The sequence below is a fragment of the Stigmatopora nigra genome, chromosome 3 (genome assembly GCF_051989575.1).
Source record: "Stigmatopora nigra isolate UIUO_SnigA chromosome 3, RoL_Snig_1.1, whole genome shotgun sequence".
Lineage (NCBI taxonomy): Eukaryota > Metazoa > Chordata > Actinopteri > Syngnathiformes > Syngnathidae > Stigmatopora > Stigmatopora nigra.
This window is the reverse complement of record NC_135510.1, coordinates 5,304,744-5,318,612: the sequence shown is the minus strand read 5'-3', so window position 1 is coordinate 5,318,612 and position 13,869 is coordinate 5,304,744. Positions and strand designations below refer to the sequence as shown.

At 38.4% G+C, this 13,869-nt stretch overlaps 2 protein-coding genes across 2 annotated transcripts in view; one reads left to right on the top strand and one right to left on the bottom strand.

Moving 5' to 3' along the window:
- Nucleotides 1-9,994, bottom strand: part of cry5 (cryptochrome circadian regulator 5) — a 25,104-nt gene extending 15,110 nt beyond the window's left edge. Inside the window, exons 1-3 of the mRNA XM_077712659.1 lie at nucleotides 9,980-9,994; nucleotides 7,948-8,027; nucleotides 4,626-4,768 (exon numbers count right to left, since the gene is read on the bottom strand). The gene's annotated coding sequence lies outside the window, so the exon portion shown is untranslated. The remainder of the gene's footprint in view (nucleotides 1-4,625; nucleotides 4,769-7,947; nucleotides 8,028-9,979) is intronic.
- LOC144193956 (FERM domain-containing protein 5-like) overlaps nucleotides 1-13,869 on the top strand; it is a 23,717-nt gene extending 9,848 nt beyond the window's left edge. The window contains exons 2-14 of the mRNA XM_077712657.1: nucleotides 5,333-5,437; nucleotides 5,776-5,818; nucleotides 6,387-6,465; nucleotides 8,393-8,490; nucleotides 8,595-8,718; nucleotides 9,096-9,183; nucleotides 9,321-9,409; nucleotides 9,487-9,550; nucleotides 9,960-10,051; nucleotides 10,284-10,358; nucleotides 10,448-10,516; nucleotides 10,590-10,696; nucleotides 12,240-13,869. Coding sequence (XP_077568783.1) covers nucleotides 5,333-5,437; nucleotides 5,776-5,818; nucleotides 6,387-6,465; nucleotides 8,393-8,490; nucleotides 8,595-8,718; nucleotides 9,096-9,183; nucleotides 9,321-9,409; nucleotides 9,487-9,550; nucleotides 9,960-10,051; nucleotides 10,284-10,358; nucleotides 10,448-10,516; nucleotides 10,590-10,696; nucleotides 12,240-12,793 — 1,587 coding nt within the window. The 3' untranslated portion in view covers nucleotides 12,794-13,869. The remainder of the gene's footprint in view (nucleotides 1-5,332; nucleotides 5,438-5,775; nucleotides 5,819-6,386; nucleotides 6,466-8,392; nucleotides 8,491-8,594; nucleotides 8,719-9,095; nucleotides 9,184-9,320; nucleotides 9,410-9,486; nucleotides 9,551-9,959; nucleotides 10,052-10,283; nucleotides 10,359-10,447; nucleotides 10,517-10,589; nucleotides 10,697-12,239) is intronic.

The following is a 13,869-nucleotide window of genomic DNA, read 5'->3' as shown; positions in this document are numbered from 1 at the left end:
CACGCACAAAAATCACTATTTAACGACAGTGTTTTGTCGCGTGTGTGTATGCCCCCAAAAGCCTGAGAGCATACTTAATCACAACTACTGTGATGTGAGGTGAATACAAAAGCATGTGCCTGCAGGATGGCAAGGTATAACAACAAGAAAAACAGTAGAACACGAAACAAAGAATACATCGCATATATTATTTGTACATTCAGTCATTCATCTTTCATACGGCAAATTGTTGCATTCTATACCAGCTGACGACAGGCGAAAGGCCGACTACACCCTAGACTGGTCGCCAGTAGGCCTGACGACCATTCGCTCGCCCATTATACCACCACCAGAAAACACAGTTTATTGATTACAAATTTCCTTCAATTGAACTGTTTCTTAAATGTGCTTATTTAATATTTACCTATCTAAATCCTACTTAAAAAAAACAACAATGCATAATTTCTGCTTGCAAATGCATTTTTTTTACCTAAAATTATATCAAACAATCGAATGCAATCTATCTAAAGATTATTAATGAAATAGTTGTCAAAATTGACCAGAGAAAGAAATTTCAGTTTAGTTTTTTTAAGCATGTGGTCAATAAATGGCTTTAAAATAATTACAATGTTAATGAGAACCAACTAATCCCCATTCATTGACTGAATAAATATAAGACAAAGATTTTTTACAGCTATAGGAGCTCTTAAATGTGAAACCACAATTATAATTTGACAAATGAGACATTTTTTGGCTTCTAATTATGACTTCAGCTCATTGTTCTTTTGTTCATCACACATTAGGACACAAAAAAAAAAAAAAAAAGGAGACAGCTTTTCTCCATTCCATTTTCCCATCCACTCACACAGTTAAATTTTCCCCAAGAAAAATTAGACTGATAATGAAATATCTTTTTCTCTAGCCGGAAAACATTGAGAGATTTCATCCCGGGCTGTGTGCATACCCAATGGCGCTGCATGATGAAATAAGATAATGTCAAAGCCTGCAACAGGAATCGCTGAGCGCAGCATTTCAAATGCAAAACTTCACACTGCCCTTTGGAAAATACTCCCAATTCGGACCCCCATCGCTGGGCGTGATCAGCAATGCGTTTCGACCAGGGCGACAATTGGCACTTTTCACCGTGTAAAGCCATGTTTGTGAGGTTTCCAGAGGTTGCTCTAATCCTGCCAAAAGTCAAGGCCCTACTAGGAAAATATGTCCATGACATCCAAGGTTGAATCTAGCATATCATGTGACTAAGTGCAGTGTATTCTTTAAAACTTTTGTTTTTCAAAATCATCTTTATCTCTTGACTCAATGACGGTGCTAGATGTCCAATCCATTTTGCTAAGCCTGGCAACCCAGTTAAAATGGATTGGACACACCTCAATTGGTGCTTTCATGAATTACATGTCCATCGTTGTTAATGGCAGCCAATGCTTTGATATATTACTCTATTACTCCATGTCTCATGATGGTGCCGCGTTCCAGATTTATGCCATCAGATTTAATTAAGAGGATCCTAATTTGTTAATGAGGTCCCTGACTCATTTTCCCTGCGAAAGGATAATTATTCATTAAGTCATTTATATTCCGACCTGAAAATAACATCACTGCATTTCACTGTATTAATATAAATCTGCATGAATCCACAAAGATGATATCTCTAACCAAACAGTATAATAGTATAATGTCAAATTGGTACATGCCAAAATGACAACGGTCATTCAAACTACAGTATGATAAAAAATGTAAAAAAAAATAAAATAAAAAATAAAGAAAACCAAGTTAAGCTACTCACCCTTTTGGAGAAACCTAATCAATGGCGCATTTCATACTGACACAGCTCATTAAATTTGATTAGTGTAGTGTTGAAAAAGTCATTTAATTCTGCAGTTTGGTTAAAAGAGTTGAAATGTATGGATTCATTGCAGCTTCATAATGTTGACAGATATACCGTATCATAAAGTGAAATAAATTCCAAGTTCGGCATCTTCATTCATGGATATGTTCTATCAAAGAATCAATTAACGCCCAGCAAAAAAAAAAAGGTTTAATTGGTACTTTTGTTCGGGCATTAGTTTATTATTCAGGATAAGTAAATATACTATTTAAAAATTGTGGGTTTTAGTATTTTTTGGGCTGATTTCAAAAAAATACTTGATAGGTGGATTGTAAAATGCATAAGATATAGTACTCGGATATTCTAGTAGATATGTATTATGCAAGCATGATGTTTTAAACTTCAGGTTTGTTTGTAAAATCCATAAAAGACATTTATTTGCAGTCCAAAAACTTACTATTGAGCCGCCTCCAATGTACTTTTGGCATTGAGAAATGGGATTTCAAACGAGCTCATGCTGTGCGCGTTTCCTAAAAAGAGCAGAAAAATGACTGTCTGATTCACACAAATACAAAAAAAGAACCAATATCAATTTTTTAAATAAATGTTTGGCAGGAAGCAATTGAAAAGCTGGCCTTTTATTGTCAGCCAAGTAAAAAAGGGAAGCCAAGGTACATCATGGCACAAGGGAACTAACTGCATAGACAAAAGAGAAATAACTAAGAAAAGTATGGAAAAGAACTTGAGTGTTCATATGTATTAATCAAGTGTGTGAGTGTCTGAGCCTTTTTCCGGGAATGCATAAGAGATGAAGTTTCTTTCCATTTTTCTTTGTGATTTCTATTCTGATGCTCCAAAAATGACAGCATCACTTATTGATGTGGCGTTTCCCAAGCTGTTATTGAACCCCTCTCAATAATTCATTTGGCACGAGGCCTGACAGGGCCATCAGAGCGTCAGCCTATGTGCAAAAAATCAACAACAAAAAGCATTCGGTCCACTTTTAGTTTATTTTCAACTCTTGGTTAATGGCTGTAATAAAAGCACAACGCAACTACCTAATGGTCCTATATTTATTTATTTCCATTTTTCTCCTTTTCAAATTTCTCACAAACCAAACATACGTACATCAATGTACTTTTTTGTGTTCAAGTTAATTTCTAAAATCGTCCTAGCTATGTAACCACTAATAAGAAAAGTTATTATGTTTGGAAACTTTTTCTTAAAATCAGTATGCTTGCATGCATAATAATCAAATTAAAATGAATAGAAATATAATAAACGAGCATCCTATAAAAGGTTAAGGAAACCCAATATCTGCAGCGTTGTGATTTGTCTCCTCCCACCTGATTTGTAGGCTATATACGCTCAATAAATCTGAACTGTTCAGATCAAATAATGTACACACACATACACACACACACACTTACACACACAAACACACACAAACATACATACACACATTCACACACACAAACATACATACACACATTCACACACACACACACACACATACAAACATTCACACACACATACACAGAAACACACACAAACACATATAAACACATTCACACACACACACACACAAACACACATACACACATTCAAACACACACACATACAAACATTCACACATATACACACATACATACACACAAACACATTCACACACACAAACATTCACACCACACATTCAAACACACACACATACAAACATTCACACACACATACACACACAAACACACATACATACACACATACAGACACATATACATACATATACACATACAAACACACACACACAAACACACACATACAGACATATACACACATACATATACCCACACACACGCATACACACACATACAGACACACATACACACACATACACACATACACACATACACACATACACACATACACACATGCACACATACACACATACACACATGCACACATACACACATGCACACAAAAATTTACACACATACACACACACACAGAGGAGGTAATAGTAGCACTCGAGAAGAAGGCACAGTAGATGAACTGTGAAAGAATGTGTTATTGTCAAGTGTAAACAGCAGATGGGGAAGGAGATGAATGCAGCGTAAATGCACTTCCGTCGCCAGCAAGAAAGATTATGACAGTCTGTGTGTGTGTGTGTGTGTGTGTGTGTGTGTGTGTGTGTGTGTGTGTGTGCGAGCTGCTCTATTTTTGCTGCTAGCCAAGTCAGCAGGTCCGTCCTCGTGAATAAGAGTGTCGTGACAATGACAAAAGGATACGCTGACAGAGTGGGCCACGTCCTTCGTTAGGGTTGGCGTTCGCTTGACGAGGCCGCGCCTTGAGGAAAGAGAACGTGTTGTGGAATGCCAAGGAATATAGTAGTTGAAATGTCCAAAATAAAGGCTTCATAACCGTGTTGGGTCATATAGAGCAAAATATTCGTTTTGAAATTCCTACATGCAAATTAGTTGGCATGTTAATAGTCCATCTGTCCTTGAATGGAAATATAAGTGTGCATTTTGCACTCCAGGCACAAAAATGAGTGTGAGGATGTGATTCCAGAGCATGATTTTCACTCTTTCTGCTACTTCCTGCTCATTTATCTGCACCTTGACTCTGTTTCTTTTTCTTTTTTGGAACAGAGGAGCCATCACAGACGGCGGCTGCTTAAACATAAATATTTGAACGCTCATATTCCTCCCTGGAGGCTTGTGAAATATTTAAACACTGTCTGGTGGCCAGTTTTTGCCATAAAAGGCATGAAATATTGGACAGAATTAAAAACAAAATGTATTACCTGGCAATGTGTCAAACCAACTTGTTGACAACAATAGTCATTCGATGCCAGCCTCTCCCAATCCAGTCCCCACCCAGGCCTGTGTGGGGTTTCTCCGGATACTCCAATTTCCTCCAACATCCCAAAACATGCTTGGGAGGCTGCTGGAAGATACAATAACAGAATGGTTATAATTCCCAATTCCTGTCATATTGAATAATGCAGTAATCCCTCAATTTTCACAAATTCACTACTTTGCGATTTTTTCCGTTCTTAATTATTTTTCTTAAATTTTCATAAAAGTTCATAACAATGTGAAAATCCACACTGAAACTTGTAAACAGAAGCTACTCTTACTACTAGGACTAAGCACTGAAAAAAATTAGAATAGAGGTGACCCTACTTTGTGATGTTTTGATGATTATCGCGGCCATGTCTGGTCTACATTAACTGCGATATTTGATGGATTGCTGTAGTAATACTCATCAAATTCGAGACCAGGCATCCATTTGAGTAAACATTAATTTTTATCACGTAGGTGACACTATACAAATGTTAACATTGTGCCGTAATTGACCCAAAATATGAATTCCATGGATATGGAGACTATGTCATTCAGAGAAAGTGCTTCAAAATGGGTGTATTTATTTGCTTTTCAGTCCATTTTCCAAATACTTCCTTAATATTAACGAATTGACACGCTCTACTATTGTGTGTTTCTCTCGTAGCGGGATGCAAAAGGTCAATATCTTTTTGACCTCATCTGTCACCACCTCAACCTGCTTGAGAAAGACTACTTTGGCATCCGATATGTGGACCCAGACAAACAACGGGTGAATATTACCAATCATAATATCTGATTTCATACCATCCGCTTGAATTCAACGTGAATGGAATATTAAATGAGCTTTGCCATTGGTGGCAGGAAGTCATTGAATGAGTCGTGTGTAACAAGTCAGGAGAGGTCAGCTCCTTGCATATTCTAAATTTGACTCTATGGTTCTATGGTTCTGACACAGGGATTCCTTTCAATTAGATGTAATAGTGACTCCAATGTGCTATTCTTGATTTTCATTCTGCGTCAGCGCCTTTTGTTTGCTGAGTAATCAGGTGGCAGAATGAAGGAGAGCAACCTAATAGTCTTCTTTTGACTGTGCTTTTTACCTTGCAGCACTGGTTGGAGTTTTCAAAATCCATTGCCAAACAAATGAAATGTAAGTATGGCAGTTATTCGTAAATTATGAAGCCACGCAGGAGGAACATAATATTAAAATATTACGAATATTTTTTTGTACAGTACTAATACATTTAGGGGTAAAATTAAAGAGATATTTGCAATTTGAGGACTTTTAAAACCTTTCCCATCGCCACCAAACTATGACTTTCACATAGCATATTTTTCGGACTAGAAGAGCGCACGATGAGAAGCAAAAATAATGTATACGTACATTTAAAACGGTGTGAAAGTTACTTTTTGGAGGGCAGTTTTTTGGATACCTCAGAAACCAAGAAATCGAGGATAACAAACAAAATAGGCACCTGTTAATGTAACGTTAACATTTTCTTAATAACTGTAACTTTAAAAAAAAACACATCAAGCTGTTGGGAGTCAAATTGAAAAAATTAAAAGACAAGTCATAGGCCCAGCCAAACTACGACAGAACCGTGACTTATAGTCCGGACGATACGGTAATGCTAAAACTATTTTTTTCCGGCTGCTAAATTGACCAAAACAATGACAATGTGGCAATTCTAATGCCTGTCGTTATGTTTCTCCCGCAGCTCAGCCTCCTTTCACCATGTGCTTGCGTGTCAAATTCTACCCGCCCGACCCTGCCGCCCTCCGGGAGGAAATCACCAGGTAGGACGTGACGAGATGATGTCTTATTCGCATGCCAGCCATGCCTTTTCTCACATGAATGCACATTGGGACCAGAGCAATGTGACATTCCTTTGGCTGCCTGCCTTCATTTCACATTGATGCTTTGCTCAAATTCACTTAAAAAAAGTCTCTTCTTCGTGTCATGTCTTGTGATTGGGGTGTGACGGGGGCCCCAACGGCTTGTTTTTGCCATGTTTTTCTACTGCAAGTACTTTCTATTCAAACTTTGAATGTGTCCCACACTGGGCTGTTTCATTGGCAGCACATTTTGATTAAGCTAACGGTCCCCTACGTGACTATAAAAGGAATAGTCCCTCTAAGACTAAGATTTTATTTATGAAATGATCCCAATACACTAAGCGTTTTAAATTTTAAATGTAAATGATGGTGGCAAATCAAAGGTAGTTAGCGTAGATACGCCAAAATGGTCACATTAGTTTAAATGCTGTGAATATAAGTTAGTTATATTAACTTTTTTTTAGACTAATTCAAAGTATGAGTTCAAGTAGTTGATTGTTTTAATTAATTTCAAGTAGAGCTGGGTATTTCAGTAATATACTAAACAAAAAATTGAAGAAAAATATGTTAATAATAATTTTATGTGTAAATAATGTTTTTTTTTTCAACCCATCTTACTGAAATGTAGCGTATACTAACACAAGGCTTTTTAGTTGCATGTTGTTTTAATTTGGACAACATGAGAGTCCATTCAGTAGATAAGAGACGAAGATAGTCTAATTCACATGTGTCAAAGTGGTGGCCCAGGGGCCAAATCTGTCCCACCGCATTATTTTGTGTGGCCCGGAAAAGTAAAAGTGCAGACTTTTTGGATCAAATTAAAATGAAGTGTATAGATGTATATTACATTTCCTGATTTCCCCCTTTTAAATCAATAATTGAAATTTGTTAATCATTTTTTCTGTGGTTTTTAGTTCAAAAATCATTTTGTAAAATCTAAAAATATATTTTACAAAAAGCTAAAATAAACATAGTTTTAGATCTATAAAAAACGGAATATTCAGGGCTTTTAATTCAGTTCTTTTAATACATTTACAAAAAAAAATCTAAATATTATATCTAAAAATGTGAAATCAAGATGATGTTAAAGTGACCCGCGAACCAACCCGAGTCTGGCACCCTCGGTCTAATTGAAAAACATCTATTGAACACATTATCATTTTTTTTGTGTTTGATTATTCTAAAACCTTCTCCAAAGAGTGGCATCTGTTCTAACTTCCTAAATCCACAACAAGCTCCATATTTTCAGAACAAACAAAAGGGCCAAGTGTCCCAATAATTGTGGGGGTGGTCTATTTGCCAAAATACATTCCTCTGTTTTCCACCGCCTCCTTGTATGTAACCTGCCTGACAATTTAACAAATGACAAAAGCCCCCTCAGAGTTCCCGAGCCAACCCTCTCTAAATCAAATCACAAATAAATCTCCCGCACACAATACTCACAGCCGGCGTCTGCCTGGAAGGAGCCGAAGAGTGGGAGCAGCTTTCTCTCTTGAATTGACTTCACTGACACCAATAAACGCCTGGAAAAAATAATTAAAGAGAAGTAGCTCTCGCTCAGGTAAAAAGGTTTAATCAATGCACTGTTTTATGACTCTTGCGCTCAGAGACTTTGTTTAATAAACTTTCTCCCATTGGATATCCATGTGAAGCTCCACTCATATCATTTGCATTAACGTCTAGTTCATTGCAACGTTGAAATATAACAACAAAACAAGATTACACAAAAAAATAGGTCACTAAATCCAAGGCAATGTTGGGGATATTGTATTCCAATTGGGAGGTTCCACCATGACTGGTCACGAGGAGCTCCACTGCAGTCAATCAATAACAGGGAGGAAGTATACGCATGCTAAATATCTCAAAGCTGTCTTTTTCCACACTGCAGATATCTAGTGTTCCTGCAGGTGAAGCGAGACCTCTACCATGGCCGACTGTTGTGCAAAACCTCAGACGCCGCTCTCCTGGCTGCCTATATTTTACAAGGTAACAAATATCAAAGAGACTGTGAGCCAATGAGAAAATCCAGCTAACACGGTCAAAGTATGATGAAGGACTTGTTATTTGTGGGCTTTTTTCCCCTCCTCCAGCTGAAATCGGTGACTACGACCCTGGGAAACACCCCGAAGGCTATAGCTCCAAGTTCCAGTTCTTCCCCAAACACTCGGAAAAGTTGGAGAGACGGATCGCCGACATCCACAAGACGGAGCTGATGTAAGTCCACTCTAATATTCTAGTGGCCATCTTTCATAGACGCAGAGTGATACACAAAGTAGGTTAAAGAAGCAGCCGTGCCCTTTATGTTAAGTCCGACCTCGTCGTCATGCCGCAATTCCACGTGTCAAACTTTATTGATGATGCGTCGGGATACAGACAACAATGTGCTCTTTAAACTACACACACAACGGCAAGAAGGCCTTAAAGGATTACAACACAAGTCAATTTCAGTGTTATTTCAGCATTATCCAGAAATTAATAAGAATAAACTATAAAGCAGGGTTTGAGAAGTTTTATAAGCCTGTTGGGCTGACAGGCATTTCTTTCCCCAAAACCATGGTAGTCCTATCTAGATTCTTTGGCTGTTTTTACAGAGGCCAAAGCCCTGAAACGTCAGAGCTGAACTTCCTCCAGAAGGCTCAGATGTTGGAAACGTATGGAGTGGACCCACATCCATGCAAGGTGTAGCTCAATCTATCCAATATGGATCGACAATGTAAAATAACAATAAGAATTTGTACTTATTTTGTGCAGATTTATAGCAAATCGGACATGTACAGATGTGCAGACTAATTCTGATTACTAATTTTCCCTGTCAGGATGTGTCTGGTAATCCAGCTTTCCTGGCCTTCACTCCATTTGGATTCACTGTGCTACAAGGGAACAGGAGGATTCATATCCTCACTTGGTGAGCACCATCATTTTAAAGCAAAGCAAACTCTAAAAATTGTTACAGCTTTAATTTTATGTGTGCCATTTAAAAAGGGATGAGGTGACCAAGTTCAAGTTTGAAGCCAAGACATTCCATATTTATGCAAATCAGACTGAGGTACTGTGCACACCATGCACATTTTTCATTGTTAAATTTGATTCAGCAAGATTTGGTCGGATGTCAGTAAAAAACAAATTCCAAAAATAAAACAAAGTTGCTTTAGACCAATGACAGTATTCCCTCGATTATCGCGACTTCACTTATTGCAAATTCACTTATTTGTGATTTTTTTTGCTATTAATTATTAAAAATTATATATACATTTTTTTTAAATTTCATAAAAATGTGAAAATCCATGCTGAAATTCGCAAGCAGAAACCACTCCCCCGTTTTTTTTTCGATTTTGGCCATGTCTGGTCTATATTAACCGCGATATTCGAGGGATTACTGTAACCACAAATTGGCAACCAAGTGCATTATTTCCCTGAAGTAGTCAAAATGGAATGTACTGTTATTTTTTTTTTAGGATCAGAAGATTATACTGACCTACTTTGCACCCACACCTGAGGCCTGTAAGCACCTTTGGAAGTGTGGTGTGGAGAATCAAGCCTTTTACAAGTGAGTCCCGGGACCTAAAACAAAAAAAAAAAACTGGTAAAGAAAGGGATGTCCCACAAGTCACTGGCTATGACAGTTACATGTTTGTGTAAGCAGTTTGCATGAGCACCATTTTTGAGCATGTAAGTGCCAAACTTGCAGAATTGTCTCATGTCCGTCCGACTGAAACGTCAAATGGATGATTAACTTTGTGAATTAAATGCGACACAATAATGATTAATTTCTCTATTAGGCTGGAGAAGTCCAGTCAAGTGCGTACAGTGTCAAGTAGCAATCTTTTCTTCAAGGGTAGTCGCTTTAGATACAGGTACTGCTTTTATCTGTATGTATTCAATATTGTATATAATAATAGGAACATATGCAAAGAGACTTCTGTTGATTTTTTTTTTTCTCTAGTGGAAAAGTTGCAAAAGAAGTGATGGAACAAAGTGCCAAAATTAAAAGGGACCCACCTGAGATTCACAGGTAAGAATTGCTATTGAGTATTAAAACCACATTCAATTCAAAACCATTAATTTGCATGGCTCCTTTTGTCCAGGGCGGGCATGGTGCCAAGTCGGAGCTGTCCATCCATCACGCATGGCCCTCGTTTGACCAGCGTGCCTAGGACAAGACGGAGAGCAGTGCACATCTCAATCATGGAGGGTAGGAAACACGCCCACACTAAATTTAAAGGTTTTTGCTGTTTCAGCTTAATGCCAAAATCCAGTGAAACACTTTAAATCACTATTATTGTAACAATGTTGTTCAAATCCTTTACAATTTGGCCTCTCTAAAGATTATTTTAATCATTTTAATGTAAATTTAATTGGATTTTAACAATCCATATCAGTACATAAACAGTTAGTTGGTAGAGTACATGTAGTTTAATGGAAATCCTTCTTTGGGTAAAAATTCCACAACTCTGCCATTTTCTAAATATCTTCACTTGAATCAAATTACCCCCCCCCCTTACCCCCCTATAAAAACCCTACTAGCACCTCCTAATGCCGACTAAATGGCAAACCGTGACCTTGAACCGAATTTGAGACGTCCTGGTGTTTTGTCATAGGCCTGTTTGCACTGGTATTCTCACTGGTAATAATAACCATCCAAAAATAGCACCTGCCATGAGAGAGTTGAGCCAAGGGTGTTATTGCCAACAGATGAAGTAGAGGGGGGGTTGTATAGTTGACCACATTCCCACTGTCCACACAAGTAGATAGTCGGTTCCCTTCTCCATTGTGCTTCGAAGTCCTAGCGCTTTCCCTAAAACCATGGTCAAGTGTCTGATTCGCATCGAGACCAAAGTGAACGTCCACTTGCGCATGGTCAACCACTGCTTTCGCGATGTCAGGGTACGCGTCTTGTCTCTGGGACCCCGGCTAATGGGCAAGGCTATTGGCGCCCTTCCACTCTTCCCCTCCATAGCTGAAAATAACGCTGAGGGCCAGGGGTCCCTGGCTCCCACCCGGCTCGTCGGCTCCTCAGATGGCCGTTCAGGTAACCCAAGCACAGCTTTTTGGGGGGGTTTGGTGCCACATTGGTTTGTGAGCCGCGAAGTAGCCATCCAATTTGGTCAATGATTGCTTTGTTTGGATTGTATGAGGATTAATGCAAGACTTATTGTATTCTCACTACTGCACAGGAGAATGTTTTCCTTCCAATTGCCTTTTATCATTTTCCTATTAGAATGTTTTATTATGAAGTAGGGAAGAACAATCTGTTGTGACTAAGAGGCAAAATTAAGTTGCAAGGAAGCAATCAACCTTAGTTAGCTTGGACGTTTTTAATTGGATTAGATTGCATAGTATTTGTATGTGGAAAAGTGCTCCGAGATACTGCACGTAACTGTGAAGACTGACATTATTTGTGCATTTTCTTACTTTTTGGAGGATTAAAAAACAAACAAAAAATACTTTAGACATTTCAAATAGTCAGCTCTTAAAATTGAAATGATTGTTTTATAAATAATCTATATATACGTTGTGATTTAAATTATGTTTGCCTTCAAAATGATTTCGTTAATTTTGCTGTTTGAAAGGAGGATATGCTTCTAAAATATCGTCCAAAAAATTCCATACACTGAATTTTCTGTAGAGAAAAATTTAATGTATTTTTAACGTCTATTTTGCCCTATTTGTGAAGAATTTGAATAGTTATCTATTTTAGTTTATAAACTGTTACCTGTCATTGCCCACGTGGTTAGGTCTGGAGTCCCTCCGCGACAGCGCCCACTCCACGCCAGTTCGCTCAGTCTCTCACGGCGACTCCTTCCTGCCTTCCCGAGGCCGAACGGTAGATGGCAGCGAGGCCGGCGCGTCAGCGGTCATCTCCGACGAAGCTTACAACCCGTCGGACAGCGTCCTCCCTACGCCCGTGGCCGAGCGTGGAACGGAGATGAGTCTCAACGGCGCCCCCTGCAGCGTCGACGGCGACGAGTTTGGCGGATCTTCGGAGACGGCGGACAAAAAAAGAGCCCATCGTGCTCTTAAAAGCCGAGCGTCGCCCCCTAGCGACGTGGAGGAACTACACAAGTTCATCCTTAGCGTTCTCCGCTTGTTCCTGGTCACCATCGGACTGCTTTTCGCTCTCCTGCTGCTCCTCATCGTCCTGACCGAGTCCGACTTGGACGTGGCTTTTCTGAGGGACATCCGCACTACACCCGAATTCCAGCAGTTCCACTTTGAGTACTTCTGCCCGCTGCGGCGCTGGTTCGCCTGTAAGCTCAGATGGATAGGAGGACTCCTGATCAGCAAGTAGTAATGCGGAAAGCTTTAGTCAAGTCAAAGGCCAGAGATTGTCTGGAGTAGGATGTTTTTCTTTAAATCATTTTGATTGAGGCCATGCTGCTCATTTAATCTTGATTTCAATTCTATTCGTGAACACTGGATTGCATTTTTAGAGGGAGATGCTTAAACAACGTCCAGAAATATCACCCATTCCACAAATCATTCATATGATAAAAAAGTAATGCGCCGTAATCATAACAAAACGCAATGAATCATGCAATAATGGAAGCAAAGAGAAACTATTGTATTGTCCAGACAATAAGACTAAAATCCAAACTTAGTGGGGGAAAAAGGGTAATTACAACACAAAAAAATAAGAGTTAAATCAGTTAATAGTGTTACTTATGCAACGATAAAGAAATAAAGTTACCAAAACACGCACTGCAGCTTTTTAGTGCTAAGTTAGCATTGCTAATTGTTAGCTTCCTTTAGCTTAGCAAGAGACACATTGCTGCAACATTTTAATCAATGCTTTAGCCTTGGCGACTTAAACAATTTTCTTCAACTTTAGTAGCATGAAAACAGCTGTTTACTTACGGTTTTAGGAGGAAATGTTTTAAAGGAAAAATCCCATTTGTTTATCTGCAGTCCATTCTCTGCTAAAAGAAGATTTATGTAGCTGCAGTTTGGTGTTAGCAAAAATCAATCAATGAAAAATGAAAACGGACATAAAACTCCATGATTTAAAACATACAGTTCCAAATTGATAATTCTTTCTAATTGTTGCTACACTATTTTAATTAGATAAAAAGTTATTTTCATCTTAAATTTAAAATGTAGGCTATACTATAAAGCACGTTGGCTTCTTGATCACGAAACAACAGTGCCCCCTTGCGGCTTTCTATGGGTGTACATACAAATAGGCTGCAGAAAAAGGCAACAAAATTCCTAATAAAGCTAAGCAGGTTATTGTCATAGCTTACCGATAGTTTTGAATTCAGGTTCTGATCTAAATAATGCTTTGTTCTAATTTAAACGAGGGTGAGAGAAAGTGCAAGATGAAAGGTATTTTGGTAAAAGAGCAATTTATTTTAGGAAGTTTTGGTG